This window comes from Ranitomeya imitator, chromosome 2 (assembly GCF_032444005.1).
Source record: "Ranitomeya imitator isolate aRanImi1 chromosome 2, aRanImi1.pri, whole genome shotgun sequence".
Taxonomy (NCBI): Eukaryota; Metazoa; Chordata; class Amphibia; order Anura; family Dendrobatidae; genus Ranitomeya; species Ranitomeya imitator.
In genome coordinates, this window is record NC_091283.1 from 694,808,494 (window position 1) to 694,824,807 (window position 16,314).

Sequence of the window (16,314 nt, forward strand, 5' to 3'; positions counted from 1 at the left end):
ACATTGCATAGCACTCGGACCAGTATTCATCTATGGGGCATTAATTCATTTCTCCGCAGCTGGGTGAGAGGCTCGGAGCACTGATACTCGCAGGAGCCAAAGGTCACTAGCATCTCGCATCGGATGCCATCCGCTTGTCTGACTCCGGCCTTACTTGGGTACTCTACAATGCCCTTATGCTCTGCTGGAGAATATGAAGTGTGTGTGTGTGTTTTTGAGGCAGTCAGGACAAAACAAATGAAATGTTACATTCCACTGATGCTAATAAATGTGATGAAGTTAATTCTTAAAGCCAAATTTAGGATCTTGCATTTTTAATTTCTAGAAAATTTTCGGTCGCTATGCACTGGCGAGGTGGGCTTTGGATATAAAGGATCCACTTTTCACAGAGTAATCCCCAACTTTATGTGCCAGGTAAGTAGTCTGTCTTTTTCTCTTGGCTTCCCAGGTTAATTATGAAGCAAACCAATGTGTTATGAAAGTAGAAAGATAGAATAACATTTGTGATTCTACATACCGTATATACTCTAGTATAAGCCGAACCCCCCCCCCCCCTAATTTTGCCACAAAAAACTGGGAAAACTTATTGACTCGAGTAGAAGCCTAGGGTGGAAAATGCAGCAGCTACCGGTTACTGTCAAAAATAAAAATAGATACCAATAAAGTAAAATTAATTGAGACCTCAGTAGGTTAAGTGTTTTTGAATATCCATATTGAATCAGGAGCCCCATATAATGCTCCATACAGTTCATGATGGGCCCATAAGATGCTCTATATAAAAATGTGCCCCATATACAGTGCTCTGCACCGTTCATTATTGCCCCATAGCTGTGCCATATAGTGCTCTGCACCGTTCATTATTGCCCCATAACTGTGCCATATAGTGCTCTGCAAAGTTCATTATTGCCCCATAGCTGCCATATAGTGCTCTGTACCGTTCATTATTGCTCCATAGATGCTCCATAGAAAGCTGTGCCATTGCTGCTGCAATAAAAAAAACAAAAAAAAACAAAACACCTCTCTTGCTTGCAGCTCCCGACATCTCTCCGCACTGACTGATCAGGCAGAGAGCGGCACGCACACTATATGCGTCATCGCGCCCTCTGACCTGCACAGTCAGAGCGGAGAGACGCCGGGAAGATGGAGCGACGCCCGACGTGTGGAACGGGGATAGGTAAATATGACATACTTACCTGCTGCCGGCGTCCCGCTCCTTCTCCCGGACAGCTGTCTTCGGTGCCGCAGCCTCTTCCTCTATCAGCGGTCACCGTTACCGCTGATTAGAGAAATGAATATGTGGCTCCACCCCTATGGGAGTGGAGTCCATATTCATTTTTCTACTGAGCGGTCACACGTGACCACTGAAGAGGGGAAGAGCTGCAGCACCCGAAGACAGTGTGACAGGCAGGGGGAGCGCCAGGATCGCCGGGACTAGGTAAGTATGCCTCAGCGCCCTCTCCCCCTCACCCGCCGACCCTGCCACCCACCGTGACTCGAGTATAAGCTGAGAGGGGCACTTTCAGCCCAAAAATTTGGGCTGAAAATCTCGGCTTATACTCGAGTATATACGGTATATAATTTTCATTTTTTTTTTTTTTTTTTTTTTGTCAGATGTGGAAATTTATGGTGGCTGGAGAATAACTTGGCCAGCAACTTAAACACCTTTACATGAGTAGATGGGAGTCTATATTGGGGAGAAGTATATCACCCCATTGTTAGCAGGCCATATGGGGAAAAAGCGTTCAAATCCTCCATTTGTATTCTATATGAGGAAAACTAGTGTAAAATATTAATGTACCATACCAATGACTTGCTCCACAGATTGAATCTTCCTCTTTCAAACTTGTGTTGGCGCTGTGGGTCTGAGGTGGGCACCCAATATCAAATTTTTTTTTTTTTTTTTGTCCTGTACCAGGATTGTGGGTTTTTGGGATGAGGTGAGAATTCTGGTAAATAAGGTTCTATACATTGCAGTAGGGCTGGATCCGGCTGGTTATTTACTTACTGTTTTCCCTAAAGAGTTGGGGGGGGGTGGGGGGGTTGGGGGGTGGACCCAGCCTGACTATTACTTCATATTCTTACTGCAGCTAGGTGTCTGCCCTTAACGGGAGGCAATCTTCCCCTCCGTCTTTGCAGCACATATTAAATAGAATCAGACGTTCGCAGGATGGAGTACATGACTGCTTTGATGGAAGCGAGGGTGAACAGCTTAGACTCTATTTGGGCCCCTTGGGATTACTACTGGGCTCAGAGAATTGGTTCAGAACTGCCTCTATTATTCTAAGGAATCTGCATCTCCCCGTTATCTGTCCTGTCTTGTGTATGTCTGGGATCCATTCATTAGTACGATTACTGTAGTTTCACTTTGTTTAATTTTAACCCTTTTTTTAAGAGCTATTCAGTACCAAATATCCCTGGAGGAGCCAGCGGGGTTAATAGAAGTCTGTTTATAGGACTCTTGGTCTTTCTGAGCCCAATTCCTGATTTTGATATGTAGTGCTTTAGACATGGAGTCTGTATTGTACCATGTATGTATAATGTTGTCTGGAGGCATTCGGGGCTTAATTTGATTTCTTTATGATGGTACTGAATCTCCTTGTCCGTTTGGACTTGTCAATTTTTAAAGAGAATTTTTGTAAATAAAAAGTTTACAGTTAATAAAAAAAAAAAAAAAAAAATCCATCTCTACATTCAGATTTTTTTTTTTTTTATGATCAGTGACTAGTAGAGTTTACAAAACTGACCATGTGGGGGCCGGAGGGAGATTTTTCAGATCTGCAGTATTCCTATTGGGCCGGGGTCACACTAGACCGTAATACGGACGAGTGCAATGCGATAAAAAATCGCATAGCGCTCGTCCCAATGTTAATCTATGGGGCAGCTCCCATCATCCGATTATTTTCACGGCCGTATTCAGGATCAGAGTGAAATCGCAGCATGCTGCGATTGTCAGCGTATCTCGGCCGAGAATCGCCAATGAAAGTCTATGGGGGCGGGAAAAAATAGCACAGCACACGGACCATCAGTGTGACTTGCGAGAAATTCTCAGGCATTGGGCAGGTGACAGGAAAGGCTCAGCCATTATTTGCTCATTTTGCAAGTGTGTGAGAAAATCTCACACGGATGTCAAACGGATCATTTGATGCGAGAAAATCGCATCCTCGCACTGCACACGGATTAATGTTTTGGTACCATTTGTGCGATTCTCGTCTGTCAAAAACGGACCGTTTTTTTTTATACGTTGTGTGTGTCCCCGGCCTTATGTAGCAGAATTGCTGTCAGTTTTGCAGCTTTTAGATATGACTAAACATGGATGAACTGGCTATATATAATTTACAGTAATGAATATGCGGCTCCACCCCTATGGGAGGTGGAGCCGCATATTCATGATTGTAATGGGCGGCCCCACGTGACCGCTCATACAGTAGAAGGTGCGGCCAGGACAGGAAGCAGCGCCGGCCAGCGAGGGAGCCGGGGGCGCATAGTGGGTGGGAGGGGAGTGGGGTCATGGATCTTTATTTTAAACATGATCATTCCTATCTTCTCTACAGCAAACGCTGTTGCAGGGAAGATATGAATCGCGGCTTCAGCACCAGTGGGGGGGGGGGGGGGGGGGGGGACAGCGCTTACAGTAGCGCTGTCTCCTGCACGGCACACAGACTGCACACGGACAACGTCCGTGTGCGGTACGTGTTTTACACCGACCCACTGACTTTAATGGGTCCGTGTAATCCGTGCGCTCCCACGAACACTGACATGTCTCCGTGTTTGGCACACAGAGACACGGTCCGCAAAAAATCAATGACATCGGCACAGATGCATTGATTTCACTGTGTCTACATGTGTCAGTGGCTCCGGTACGTGAGGAAACTGTCACCTCACGTACTGGAGCCACTGACATGTGAAACCAGCCTGAGACCTGGCACTCCGCTTTGTTAGGCCTGTCAAGGCAAGACCTTAGAGAGAAAAAAAATGTTGCTGCCCTTGAAAAAAGGCAAAAAAAAAATAAAATCACTTGTGTGTTGTATGGAAAACCATGGTTTTTACAACAATGTGCATTTATCATGTGTAGGTTACAATCCTAAGTGTAAACATTCTATTAAAGTGTATCTTTCATAAGATCCAGTGGAAAATGAATCTAAGTCTGGCCGTGCGACTCCAGTCATGTAAATGTTACTCTGAAATGCTGGCATTTCTATAGACCTGACTAGTCTAATGTGGCCCCCATAAGGCTTCTCTGCTCCTGCTGACTGGCAAGTCTCACTACTTTTTACACACATGAATCTAATGGCAGATTAACCTGTAAAGAGGTTTCTGTACTGTCATATTAATTGAGTTTATGCCCTCTTTATTAAAGTACTAGATGGTGGCCCGATTCAAACGCATTGGGTACGTATGTATGTATGTAGCGCTGTGAGTGGTGTTTAAATCCCGCACTAATATCGCTTATTGGTCACGGCCAGCTGGCCGTGACCAATCAGCGAAGCGTGTCTCAAATCCCACGCCAATTCTGGGCGCAGGATGTCGGGGGTTCTGGGCGCAGGATGTCAGGGGTTTGCACATACTTGGCGTAGCCGCAGCTCTGCTTCCTGTTCCCGGCGTCCCTGCTTCTCACTCGGGCGCCTCTGCTCCCTCTCCCAGGGGACCCTGCTTCTCCCCGGCTCTCCGCACATGCAGGACTTCGGTTGCCTGCACACAATAGGTAGTCACAGGCCGGCGTCCTCGCAGCGCCCTCTGCCTTCCACTCTTTGCCCTCTCCCGGGCCCCGGCTTCCTCCTCGCCTCCCTCGCTCACCCGGGATGGTACACACACTGTCCAGACGCCTCCACGTTCCCTCATGGTCGGTAGTAGGCACACTCTCCCGCTCCTCTCTCCTGTACAGCGGCAGTGATGGTGGAGACCACACCCCTTCCTGGAAATCCCATGTCGCTGATTGGTTGCGGCCGGCTGGGCCCTGACAAATCGGCGACGCAGGATTTCCGGGACAAGGACGGAATTGAGAATATATTATATTATATTATAATTTTTTTTTTTTTTTAATTAAAAAATGCTGAAAAGGAGAGGACAGCACCTCCAAAAATCATACATTTATCTAATGTGGCTGGGCAAAAATATAAATAACGGAACATGAGGTTCTTAGTTTAACATTCTGATCAGACTGTATGAAGCCCACTGCCGCATCACGGCAAACCTCATAGTGGGTCCTATCGCCCTAACGGAGCAGAGCTGTGCACTGACCACCGCCACAGCGGTAATGCAGCAGCAGGGCAGATGGCCTGGTGTCTCACTGCACCCATACTGCAAGACTGAGCCCCCGTGACTCCAGATCGCGCCGCCCACCAGCACAAAACTACAGCACCAACACCAAGTGTAAGGAGCATTGAAACTTGCCTCAATCAAGCTCTCCGGTGAGAGCAGAAATGGGCTAGACCCCTTACTTTGCAGTTTCCTGCTGATTAAAATCACCTGTGTAAAATGAGGAGTGCACGTCCAAAAGATAAAAACCTACAATATAATGTCTTTGTTTTTTACAGGGAGGAGATTTTACGAATCATAATGGCACTGGTGGTAAATCTATCTATGGAAGTCGTTTCCCTGATGAGAACTTTAATTTGAAACACACTGGACCAGGTAAGTGGCCATCTGTGGTTACCAGTGAGGCCGACTGTTCTTAAAACTGGGCCACTCCTGCAAACTGCAGATATGATTGGCTCCATTGCTTGTCTGCGTCATGAGCCATCTGCAGTGTTTCTCCACTAATTAATTGGGAACCCAGTGACATCCCATGGGATCAGCAGTTGGCTTGTTATGGAATGACCAGTCAGTAAATTCCATTTTTAGATGTGGCAGAATGGTTTCACATTTACAGTTAAATACATGTGGTGGGTCTTAAACTTCACATGCATTTTAGAAAATCTACAGAAATGACAAGCTCTGGATTTCCTAACTTGTATGCATATTCTGATGAATTGCTGTGGATGTCGCTGTACACTATGTAATGTAAATGGTGAGCGTCACTACAAAAGCTATGTAGACTTGACTGTGAGTGCACAATAAAATCCTTAGTTATCCAACTCCTGTGGCTGAGTGTACCATGTCAGATATTAATGATTGTCTCCTCCACCCCGTGTATAGGTATCCTCTCAATGGCTAATGCTGGGCCAAACACCAATGGCTCTCAGTTCTTTATCTGCACTGCAAAAACCGAATGGTGAGTATCCTCATCTACCTGGATCTTGTTTACATAAGCCACTTGACATTTTACTTTAAAATTGGTCTATATTTGTGTGTGTTGTGGGGCTGCGACGTCCATTCAGGATTGAGCCAACATATTTTCTGCAATAAACACGATGGAGAAATCTTTTGAGGCCCTCAATTAAGGCACAGTAAAATTAGCATTTCTACATAATTAATCTTGTTGAAACAACAATGTTTTTTTAAAAAATACAGGGCATGTGACAATGGGGAGGGGGAAGGAAAAATAAGGAAAGCAAAAAATGGGGGGAAAACCACCAAGCTTAAGAGAACGAAGCTGCACTGTCCCGCAAGGGGTTAAAATTACTAAACCCAGTAATCATATGATGGTAGTACTAGTAGTAAAGCAAACCAGGTATCCTAATTCATGATAACTGACAATGTACACAAGGTATAACTACCACAGGCATAAAAATATATCCTATTTCAAGGTAAAGTCAACCGGCATGACGTGAGTATATGCCTTACCCAAGAACAATGCAGAGAACGAACCTGCTAGTGTACTGGTGAAAACTCCAACAATTCAAATGTGACAGCTGAAAAAATGCCAAAACAGTACCAAAATAGGGGTAAATAGCCAAGGAATAGTTTACCTGTGATGACAGATAAAGTGCAGCGGTATCTGGTGTCGCTAAGACAGTGCAGGAACGGTTCCCATGCGCCCGACAAGCGCTGTTTCGCCGTAGCTTCTTCAATAGGGGCGAGGACGAGCTTCGTTCTCTTAAGCTTGGTGGTTTTCCCCCCATTTTTTGCTTTCCTTATTTTTCCTTCCCCCTCCCCATTGTCACATGCCCTGTATTTTTTAAAAAACATTGTTGTTTCAATAAAATTATTATCGTTTTATTATCTCCCTCTGTCTTCACTTCTGTTTCTGTTGTGGTAGCACACAATGGAATATGTGGTTTATTTGATTTTTTTGAAGTGACATTCAGCCTGTATTTCGATAAGGACTATGGGAATAATAATTAATCTTGGCAAACCTAGTGCTTAAAGAAAATTAAAAACGTTTTTAAATGTAATTTTGCTTATAGAAAAGGTTGTCCAGTTAAAACTGGGGATAGGTGATAACTTTCTTTTATCCATGTTAGGGCTCATTTCCACTTGAGAGGAAAAAAAGGTCCGATTTACAGACCAAAAAGACGGAGGTAAATCATGCGAGTGTCATGCAATCTTTTTTTTTTTTTTTTTTTTTTTTTTATTGGTTAATCTGAACATCCGTATGACATCCGTACTGCTGTGTGTGTGTATATATCTATAATATAACGGTGGGAGCGTCACTCTGTCCGAAGCCTTTATAGACTGCGCAAGCGCGACGCACCGCACCTGCACAGTCTGGACCAGAGTGACGCACCCGAACTTAATTATCCCCCTCATAATATACCGGCCGTGGGGGCTCCAAGCCCCTCCCACCCCCTGTGCGCACCCCCCTCCCGCCTCCTGTGGGCCCCCCCTGCTGTGATTAAAATACTCACCTAGCTTCCGGATCCCTCGCCGCGGCTTCAGCACCAGTAGGGGGGACAGCGCTTAATGTAGCGCTGTCTCCTGCACGGCACACGGACATTGTCCGTGTGCGGTACGTGTTTTACACGTCCAGCACAGCCGCCCCCAGCACCACCACAGCCACGCACAGCCGCCCCAGCACAGCCACGCACAGCTGCCCCAGCACAGCCGCCCCAGCACAGCCACGCACAGCCGCCCCAGCACAGCCGCCCCAGCACAGCCACGCACAGCCGCCCCCAGCACAGCCACGCACAGCCGCCCCCAGCACAGCCACGCACAGCAGCCCCCAGCACATGACAGGATGGGGGCGCAGGATGGGAGCAGCCCATGACAGGATGGGGGCACAGGATGGGAACAGCACATGACAGGACGGGGGCGCAGGATGGAGCAGCACATGACAGGATGGGGACGCAGGATGCGAGCAGCACATGTCAGGATGGGGACGCAGGATGGTGCAGCACATGACAGGATGGAGACCATATACTAATATAAATGCTCGCCACCCGGGCGTAGAACGGGTTCAATAGCTAGTGTGTGTGTATGATATATATATATATATATATATATATATATATATATATATATAATTTTTTTTTTTTTTTACATGCACCGGTGTCCTTTGAAAAGCCGGCAAATCAGTGCTGTGTACAGAAAAATCACACTGACAGATTAGGATACAAAAAATAGAATAGAGATTATATTATATAATCTATTCTAGCTTTTGTATTCTAATCCATCAGTGTGATTTTTCTGTACACGGCACTGATTTGCCGGCTTTTCAAGGGACACCGGTGCATAAAAATCGGCATGGTGTGAGTGCTGTGGGGTGTGTTGTGTTTTTTTTTTTTATTATTATTTATTTATTTTTTTTATCTGATTGCACTCGTCCGTTTTCCTCGCAAGTGGAAATGAGCCCTTACAGATCAGATTTATTCCCTGTGGAGCTGCTTGAAAATCTGAGCACAGCGCTCCTGAGGCTCATGGGATGACTGGAGCAGTGGTTAGACATGCAGCTGCTGCTCCATTCTAACAAGGATCAAAATTTCCATTCTACAGATCAGTGCTGGTCCCAGTGTTCACACCCCACTGATCAACATGTTATCACCTATCCACAGTATAGGTGATAAGGGGGTTTTTCAGTGAAAACAAGCTTTTAAGTAGTTCTTTTATTTCCTTCAGCAGTCAACCTATGATGCTTTGTGAGTGGACTAGAGATCCATACACTTGCTTGTACACTGTTTGGTGTGAGCGTTGTTTTACAAGGGCAGCACACTTCAGAGCAGTGTTTTGAGTAGTCTGTGGATATATAGAAACATTGGAAGCAGCACTCCAATGGAAATCTGAAAAAGGTGGACTTTTCGTCACACTACATGTGACATTTGAAGCCTTTTTCAAGCATCACACGATAGCTAGTGCACATCTGTGTGCCAGTGGGATTTGAGCTCAATCAATTAAGGTCCCATCAACCTTGGGGAATGGGACCCTAAACATAATAATAATTGCCTACAAATTTTAAATGGGAGATAGGATCCAGCAATAATTAAAAAAACAGCCTAAGTTCACACTGCGTTAGTGCAGTCCGTTCAACACATCCATTAAACGGACTGCACTAGCGCAAGTGCCGACATATGCACAGCCCTAGCGCAGATGGAGCATCAGTGCGCTAGCAGTGACGGACCCAGAAACGCTGCAGCCCGCGTCTCGGGTCCGTCACTCAATGACGGCACATCACTAGCGCACGCCCACTGTGGGCGTGCGCTAGTGATGCATCCGCCATTGAAAGTAATGGGGGCGTTAACGGACTATGTTATGCCGCGGTGTAACAGTCCGTTAAACGGGTCACACTAACGCAGTGTGAACCCAGTCTTGGGGCTCTTCCACACATACATGTTTTCACACGTACCAGAGACACTTGCACACAGACCCATTCAAGTGACTGGGTCTGTGCACTTGTTTGTTTTTTTTTGTTTGTTTTTTTTCTGGCAGCATGGGCCACAAAACGTCCGGCACACAAATTTACATGCTGGGATGTCATCTATGAGATACTTACCGGCGCCTGAGAAGCAGCAGTACAGTAAGAGCTTTTTCCGGGTGCTGGAGACCGCTCTCCTCATTCTTCACTGCTCTGCCGGCAATCAGTGCAAGCAGGGGATAAGGCCGGCCTCACACTAGCGAGTTTTACGGACGTATGAGCGCATTAAATACGTCCGTAAAACACGCATTCCACACGGCCCAATTATTCTCTATGCCCCAGCTCCTATCTGCTTTATTTTACTGATCCGTATTATACGGCTTTCTACGGCCGTAGAAAATCGCAGCATGCTGCGTTTGTCACCGTATTACGCAAAAAAATCGCCAATGCAAGTCTATGGGGGCCCGAAAAATACGGATTACACACGGACCAGCAGTGTGACTTGCGAGAAAAGCCGGCAATTTAGTGCGGTGTACAGTAAAATCACACTGACAGCTTACAATAGAATAGATGGAATAAATGTGTACACATAGAATAGGGGTGTATATATATATATATATATATATATATATATATATATATATATATATATATATATATATATATATATATATATATATATATATATATATATATATATATATATATAAAAAATTTTTTTTTTTTTCATCCAGCGCAAGATGGCAAAAGCCAGCAATTGAATTACCTGCTTTTAAGGTATCTCCTTCCTAAACCTGACATGATGAGACATGGTTTGCATACAGTAAACCATGTCATATCCCCCCTTTTTTTTGCATATTCCACACTACTAATGTTAAATCATAAAGAGGAGAAGAAAGAGCTATACTGGGTATATCTATGTATAAAATCCAAAATTTATTGACAAGTAACATAATTAAATATACATATACAAACACGAAAATTCATGTGCAGGAACACTACACCGGGATGAACAGGATCCCCCAAATGACCTTATAGCTATAAATCAGAGTTTATCTACCCCCAAATCCCTAGTTAGACCGCACATGGAGTACTGTGTCCAGTTTTGGGCACCGGTGCTCAGGAAGGATATAATGGAACTAGAGAGAGTACAAAGGAGGGCAACAAAATTAATAAAGGGGATGGGAGAACTACAATACCCAGATAGATTAGCGAAATTAGGATTATTTAGTCTAGAAAAAATACGACTGAGGGGCGATCTAATAACCATGTATAAGTATATAAGGGGACAATACAAATATCTCGCTGAGGATCTGTTTATACCAAGGAAGGTGACGGGCACAAGGGGGCATTCTTTGCGTCTGGAGGAGAGAAGGTTTTTCCACCAACATAGAAGAGGATTCTTTACTGTTAGGGCAGTGAGAATCTGGAATTGCTTGCCTGAGGAGGTGGTGATGGCGAACTCAGTCGAGGGGTTCAAGAGAGGCCTGGATGTCTTCCTGGAGCAGAACAATATTGTATCATACAATTATTAGGTTCTGTAGAAGGACGTAGATCTGGGTATTTATTATGATGGAATATAGGCTGAACTGGATGGACAAATGTCTTTTTTCGGCCTTACTAACTATGTTACTATGTTACTATGTTACTCTGATTTATAGCTATAAGGTCATTTGGGGGATCCTGTTCATCCCGGTGTAGTGTTCCTGCACATGAATTTTCGTGTTTGTATATGTATATTTAATTATGTTACTTGTCAATAAATTTTGGATTTTATACATAGATATACCCAGTATAGCTCTTTCTTCTCCTCTTTATGATTTGTCGTATTGAGTGGGTATACTTTCTTGTTAATATGGGCTAACTATAGCTACTCTCTGACAAAACAATGTCAATGAGGTTTTTGTGGTTACTACTAATGTTAGCAGTGTGTATGTGCAAAATTTGGCCGTTCTAGCTATTAAATTAAAGGGTTAAATGGCTGAAAAAATTGGCGTGGGCTCCCGTGCAATTTTCTCCGCCAGAGTAGTAAAGCCAGTGACTGAGGGCAGATATTAATAGCCTGGAGAGGGTCCACGGTTATTGGGGCCCCCCTGGCTAAAAACATCTGCCCCCAGCCACCCCAGAAAAGGCACATCTGTAAGATGCGCCTATTCTGGCACTTGGCCACTCTCTTCCCATTCCCGTGTAGTGGTGGGATATGGGGTAATGAAGGGTTAATGCCACCTTGCTATTGTAAGGTGACATTAAGCCACATTAATAATGGAGAGGCGTCAGTTATGACACCTATCCATTATTAATCCAATTGTATGAAAGAGTTAAAAAAATCACACACATTATTAAAGTCTTTTAATGAAATAAACACACCGTTTGTAATATTTTATTGTACACTCAATCCACTCGCTGAAGACCCTCGCTCTGTGACAAAGAAAAAATAATAAACCAACAATATGCATACCTTCCGTAGATCTGTAACGTCCCACGTTGTAAATCCATCTGAAGGGGTTAATTTTTTTTTTTTTTTTACAGCCAGGAGTTCTGCTATAATGCAGCTGTGCTCCCGGCTGTAATACCCCAGTGAATGAATGAAAACTAGGTCAATGACCTGTAGTTACCTTCATTCGCGGTGAGGCGCCCTCTGCTGGATGTCCTCATTTGAACTCAAGCCTGTGAACTTTTCTGTGTTTTTTTTTTTTTTTTTTTTTTTTTCCCCCACGCTCGAAGGACATCCAGCAGAGGGCGCCTCACCGCGAATGAAGGTAACTACAGGTCATTGACCTAGTTTCCATTCCATTGGATGTTGCCAAGATGCGGCCATCCAGGCTGAGAACCACTGAACGGAATGTGCATCATTGACTAGCGGTGACATCATCGAGGTTACCACCTCAGTGAGGCTGTGTTTCCAGCTGGACTGAACTGCGGTGACCTAAGTACCGTGGGAAAAAGTAGTGATGTCACAGCAGTTCAAGCTCGGTGACTTAACCGCAGATCACACTTCTCAGGCGCTGGTGCGTGTGGTACTGATGTGGCACAAGGTTGCCATACGTGTGCTGCAAGTATTACACACACTGATATTTCCTATACCAGAAATATCCGGACATGTGAAACCGGCCTTGGCTTGATGGGAGGAGGAGTGCTCAGTCAGAAGAGGTATTCCACACCTCCGAAAGTGTGTGTGTGTGTATAGATAGATTTTTATTTATTTTGGTCTAATATTTTGCTTTTTGCTACATCCACTGTCTTGTTTTTAAAGGTTGGATGGAAAACACGTGGTTTTTGGACATGTTAAAGATGGCTTTGAGGTTATAAAGAAAATGGAAGTTCTTGGCAGCAAAACTGGACGCCCTTCCAAAAGAATAGTAATATCAGACTGTGGAGAACTTGACTGATAAACTTGATATGCCATAATTGCTGTGAATTTTTGGATGTTAAACTATTTTACTTACAATGTGAAATGTCTTCAGGAGTAACTTAAGTATATAACAAACTATATTAAAAGAAAAAAAGTGAAGCTGTGCCCTCACTGAGCCGGTTATATCTTTTACTGACAACGTGGCTGGTAAGATTAATGATGTGAAGCCTGTCCTCCTAACTAAATTGTGTATAGTTTAAAAAAAAAAAAACAAAAAAAAAAACCAAACAACAATGATGTATTAAAATAATTGGATAGATTTGGAATTGATCCTTGATTTGAATATGCACTGTTTTCAAGAATTGTCTTGCTTCATTCTATAAAATCTGTGACAACTGGACTGATGTAATACTGTAGTGTCTTCGGTGCCTAAAGGGGCTCTTTCAGGACAGAATGACTTTTAAACAAAGTAAATGTCCAGTCATTAATATACACCTTTCCGTTTGCTTGGTTTTTACCCTTTTACCCATCTCTGGCTCTGTGAAGCCAGGATTGTCAATCAAAGAAGCGGGGAGGTGTATATTGATGATGAGCGAACATGCTTGGATAAGGTGTTAGCATCTGAGCATGCTCAGGTGCTAACTTTGTCTTCGGCGTGCTCAAATATACGGTTGAGATCCCACGGCCGCATGTCTCGTGTCTGTTAGGCAATTGATCAATGTGTTGCAGTTGTTGAACAGCCACAGAACATGCGGCCGTGGGGTCTCAAACATGTTGTTCAAACACGCTGAAGACTCTTGGTTTTCTGAGCATGCTCAAGTGCTAGCACCGTATCCGAGCCTGTTCGCTCATCAATCATGTACTCCCTTTGAACAGTCATTCTGTGCTGACAGTCCCCCCCTCTTTTTTTTTTTTTTTTTTTTTTATGTTGCTTGCTGTAGGTTTATTATGTGACAAGATGGTCATTGACACCAACCTATGAACTAAATTTTACTTCTCCACTTTTGAGGCAGCTATTGTCTATCCTTTAATGCCCTTGCAGACAGTGAAGCACTGCTCAACAAATTACTGGGAGATTACCTCTAAGCTGTAATTAGGCTTATTAATACCAGGTTTAAATGGAGACCAGTCCTTTACTTGTACCCTGAATAGCTGCATAGGAGGTGCATAAGTACTAGATGGTAATTTTACTAATGATCCTTGCTTAAGGGTACCGTCACACAGTGGCATTTTGATCGCTACAACGGCACGATCCGTGACGCTCCAACATCGCTCCAATATCGCTCCAGCGTCGTAGACTGCGGTCACACTTTGCAATGTACGACGCTGGAGCGATAATTTCATGACGTATGTGCGATGTAGAAGCCGTTGGTTACTATGCGCACATCGTAAACAATATCGTGCACACCTTTATTACACCATGCGATCATGCCGCCACAGCGGGACACTAGACGACGAAAGAAAGTTTCAAACGATCTGCTACGACGTACGATTCTCAGCGGGGTCCCTGATCGCAGGAGCGTGTCGGACACTGCGAGATCGTAACTATATCGCTGGAACGTCACGAATCGTGCCGTCGTAGCGATCAAAATGCCACTGTGTGACGGTACCCTAAGCCTGTAAAATGTAATCTAGCATTTAACGTGAGTTCTGGGTACAGAAAATTTGAAAAGTATGATCCCACTGCGTTTTAAGATTTGCCTACAATACTATTGATTGATGCTATTTCTGTAGCGAGGTAGAAAAGGTGCCGTGTAATAATCCTGGTGCACATTACTGCAAACCATTGAATTCCAGGTATCGCCTTGCAACATGTTGATTAATGTGCTACAGCAACTGCTGGGGGTCTAGTGCCTGATGTGAGACCAGTATGCCCAGTACATGCGGCTGTGTCATGTGGGCATTATACCAGGTGCCACTCAAACATTATGCTCCGGTGTCTGCAGAGTTCTCAAGGCATATTGAAGTGAGATTTTAGCCTGCATGCCATGGCAAGTGTACCCAGGTATAGCCTGATCAGTCAGTATCAAAGTTATGGGGGATGGTCCAGAAAAGTGAGGGTTCACTTTGAGACATGTTGTCCTCTAACCAAGGCTGGCCTCTGTGCTCTATTATGACTGTGGGAAGACTTGTAAATTGTTTTGTACACTGAATCGGAAAAAAATGTCTATTTATTGTATCTGCTTCCTTTATGAACAAAAACTTGGATATCCAAAATTACTTTTTTTTTTTTTTTATATATATTTGTAGTTTTTAAATAAAATATTTTTTTGCTTTTGTAAAGAAAATTACAAATTAAATGTTTTATTTTAGCAAAAATGTCTTGTCTGAATGTAGAATTAACATTCCAGAGTAAGTTTCATTCCTAAGCCAATTGCAGATTATTGAATAGTTGCACAATTTCCCCCCAGACCCCCCCGGTACTTTTTATAAAGTGGGCAAACCTAGATACCGAGCGGCATGCGTCACAATCTGCAGCCCATAACCTGTAATCGCGTCTTGTACCATGCTTGGATAATTAATCTATTAGTAAGCATACACTACTTAAGACTTGGGCACAGAATTTTAGGCATATGAGCTTTCAGTCTCAAGCTCCCCTGTTCCTCTCTACCCCTTCTGTTCAGTAGGAACAGTTACTTAGGGTAGTGCTGGGGTACATGTGTAGATTTAGAGGTGAATAGTTAAGCTATATACTGGGTTGACCTGTTCTGCCTTTTCCCTTTAAAGTTGGATACGAATTCCTAGAAATTGGAAAGCATAAATTCATCATATTGTATAACTAATAAGCAGTGTCTATCGCAGTAATTTAGCAAAAAACCAAAATGGAGCTATTTTAAACCTTTTTGGACAACTTCTGTGGTTGCTTTAATAGTCCCATTAGAACACACATCCTGAATTTAGTTTTGTGATCTGATTTAATTTGAAGGGTATGAAGACTCATTAAGCCGGCACAAACATGTCTTGGTTGTAGGGAAATCATTAGAGCCACACATCCAAGTCTGAATGCCTGGACTTCACACAGGACGTCTGTGACATTTCTGCTGCATTTTTACAGTAACTGGCATTGTGCTTGAGATTTTATGAATTGTCTTCCACACGCTTTAGAGAACCCCCCCCCCCCCCCCCCCCCCTCTGGGAATTAACCACATCTGTATGTCAACTTGTGCTGCCAATGCTCGCCATGGATTTCCTCTAGCAGGGGGTGACGTGATGTAACCACAGCATTTGCACAGTGAAGGGTCCAGCAATATGCAGTTATTTCCTCTGCACATCTGTAGTCTACATTCTGCAGCAA

The 16,314-nt window shown here is 43.9% G+C and overlaps 1 protein-coding gene across 1 annotated transcript in view; it reads left to right on the plus strand.

Annotated features, from left to right (window-relative positions):
• The window catches only part of PPIF (peptidylprolyl isomerase F), a 40,797-nt gene extending 26,713 nt beyond the window's left edge, over positions 1–14,084 (plus strand). Inside the window, exons 3-6 of the mRNA XM_069753091.1 lie at positions 326–414; positions 5,535–5,631; positions 6,136–6,211; positions 12,921–14,084. Of these exons, the coding sequence (XP_069609192.1) occupies positions 326–414; positions 5,535–5,631; positions 6,136–6,211; positions 12,921–13,056 (398 nt within the window). The 3' untranslated portion in view covers positions 13,057–14,084. The remainder of the gene's footprint in view (positions 1–325; positions 415–5,534; positions 5,632–6,135; positions 6,212–12,920) is intronic.
• Positions 14,085–16,314: the final 2,230 nt, after the last annotated feature.